The 2,511-nt window shown below is 40.1% G+C and overlaps 1 protein-coding gene across 1 annotated transcript in view; it reads left to right on the forward strand.

The window, feature by feature from the left end:
* Positions 1 to 2,511, forward strand: part of slmap (sarcolemma associated protein) — an 88,120-nt gene that overhangs the window by 44,678 nt on the left and 40,931 nt on the right. Inside the window, exons 5-7 of the mRNA XM_015400666.1 lie at positions 636 to 698; positions 1,169 to 1,264; positions 1,490 to 1,561. Coding sequence (XP_015256152.1) covers positions 636 to 698; positions 1,169 to 1,264; positions 1,490 to 1,561 — 231 coding nt within the window. The remainder of the gene's footprint in view (positions 1 to 635; positions 699 to 1,168; positions 1,265 to 1,489; positions 1,562 to 2,511) is intronic.

The raw sequence follows: 2,511 nt of genomic DNA on the forward strand, positions 1-2,511 counted from the left end.
TGGGGGTGAGTAGAAAATGAAGGCTAATCATGTTTTGGGTGTACTATTCCTTTAAGGTCCAGATTGCTGCTGAGTTTCTTTACACCCTGGACATTTAAACTTGGTCATTTTAACCCAGATATGTCAACAGAGCAACATTTGATCAGGTTTTTCAAATGTCTTTGAGTTCTGTTCAGTAGGTCCCTGTACTTTGAAACATGGCCAGAAAGTCCTGATTGGCCCCAAAAAAGATAGTCAATAGAGCTGCATTCACAATCAGTTTTCATCTTTGTGTTTAAAAACAGCATTTTATTGAACAGAACATTTATCTGTAGTTTCAAGTTTGACTGATTTTAATTTGGATGATTGGGTCTCATTCATTAAACATGAAGATTCTGCTGCTCCTGTCTAATTACTGAACATTTTAGAGATGAAGGAATCTCCAGCTGGGTTCACTGGCTGATCTGAAGCCTATCTGAAAGTTTACTATCAGAACCGTTTCTATGTTCCACTTTAGATTCATTGGCAGCTCTGTGTCGTCCTACCAGCTTAGAACTGCCTCTGAACTAAATCATCTGAATAAAACGATTCTGTATTTGTTTGCTTACAGCGTTTCTGTTCTTTTAGTGTTTTAATGATCTGTCCCATTTATTTAGGTCGCAGCCAACACTCCCAGTATGTACTCACAGGAACTCTTCCAGCTCTCCCAGTATCTACAGGTAAGATACTGACACCTACTGGTAGTTATCTGGCATTACAGCAGCTGCTTTCATACTGTTCATTTTTTTCCTTTACATTTATTTACCTGAAAGCACATTTAAGACTCTTTGACTTTTTTAAAACACATTGTCTTTATTATATTGGTTGTCTTACCTGCAATCCCCACTAGGTTTTTCATCCACTTTGCAGAACCTACCATGTTGATTCTGTACTTTAGTAAAAAAAAGCTCAATTCAAACATAAATAAACGTTTCAGGTATTTTTTAACCAGTTTCTTAATTTTAGTAATTTGTGTTCTACTTTAGAACATAAAAAGATTAACTGTCTGAATTTAAGCTTAGCCTCAAAGTACAGGTTTCCATAATTCAGTGACTGTTTAGACGTTTTATTGGCCTTTCCTGGATGAGTAGAAAAGTTCTGGAGAGAAATGGTACTGATTTAAGGGAGCGGATGATGTCCATTTCTGCAGGAGGCCTTACACAGAGAGCAGATGTTGGAGCAGAAGTTGGCCACCCTACAGCGGCTCCTCAGCACTACTCAAGAGGCCTCAGAGAGCAGCTGGCAGGTGGGAGCCACACCCTTGAATATGAGCTGTATTTCAGCTGTTTGATAGAATCACGTGGTTGAAGGTTTTACTGTGAAATGAAGTGAGTTTTTCTTTACAGTTTTTCAGGATTCCTTTAGTGTTAGAGTGAAAGCACCCAGATCAACCCAGCTTTGCTTTATCAGACACTGTGCTTTCATCTGTTCCTCTGCCCTAAGATGTCTTTCTGTAAACTGTCTCCATCAGGCTCTGATAGACGAGGACCGCCTGCTCTCCAGGCTGGAAGTGATGGGCAGTCAGTTACAGGCCTACTCCAAGGTAAATGCCTCCCAACAGCAGATACAGGCTTCCTGTGTCCTCGTTGGATCTGAACCTCTCTGATTAAGGCCTTAATCTGCTCAGCCCAGACAGTTTCTGAAGCTACTTCTACCTGAAAATAAACAGCTAATATAGACAATTAATACCTCCACAAGTAGAAGGTCTGTGGGACCACTTGTTTGCTACTAATAAGCAACGCCTATTTCATCTGACAGTTCCTAGCTCCTGTTATGAAACTCAGATAAGTTTCTGCAGGGTCATCTTACAACCTTGTGACCCTCAACAAATACACTTCTTACTTAAACAGAAAGATATAAGTTGATCACACAGTTTTCACTTCACAGGTGTTAAACGCAACAGCAGGCTGACGAGGCTCCGCAGTCGATGGCTAGCAGCCACACTCTACTGAAAGCAGCTGCTCACACAGAGCCACAATGTCTGAGCCACTCTGTAGAAAGATTAGTCACCAATGACACCATGGCATTGTTGGAAATCAGTGCTTATTTCTCCTAAGAGCACTCAGGCTCGTTTTTTTAAAGTCTTAGGGAAATCATATTTAAATGTCAAATCATTCTGGATTAAACATGTATATAAATGTACTCTTTATCATACTATATTGTCCCTAAATTTAGAAATGTAGTTTAAATAAAACATAAATAAATATAAAAAAAATTCCTCCTTTAAAATCTTCTGCAGGCCAGTTAGTTCTACGTCAGCCTGAACACCTAAATTCGGCCAATCATAAATCAACGGTCATCTGTCAATCACATTTTTTTCGGTCATAGCATCTTGATTCATATGTTGCAGCTAATATACGCAACGGTTGAAATAAGAATCCTTTCCTCTCCCATTGAGTTGCGTCCCAGTGTTCACGGGGATGGACGTCTGTCTCTTCGGCAGGCGTAGAGCTAACAGAACTGGCAGCGTTGCGAGGCAAGGGCTCAAACATG

The sequence above is a fragment of the Cyprinodon variegatus genome, unplaced genomic scaffold (assembly GCF_000732505.1).
Source record: "Cyprinodon variegatus isolate N-32 unplaced genomic scaffold, C_variegatus-1.0 Scaffold1131, whole genome shotgun sequence".
NCBI classification, from domain to species: Eukaryota; Metazoa; Chordata; class Actinopteri; order Cyprinodontiformes; family Cyprinodontidae; genus Cyprinodon; species Cyprinodon variegatus.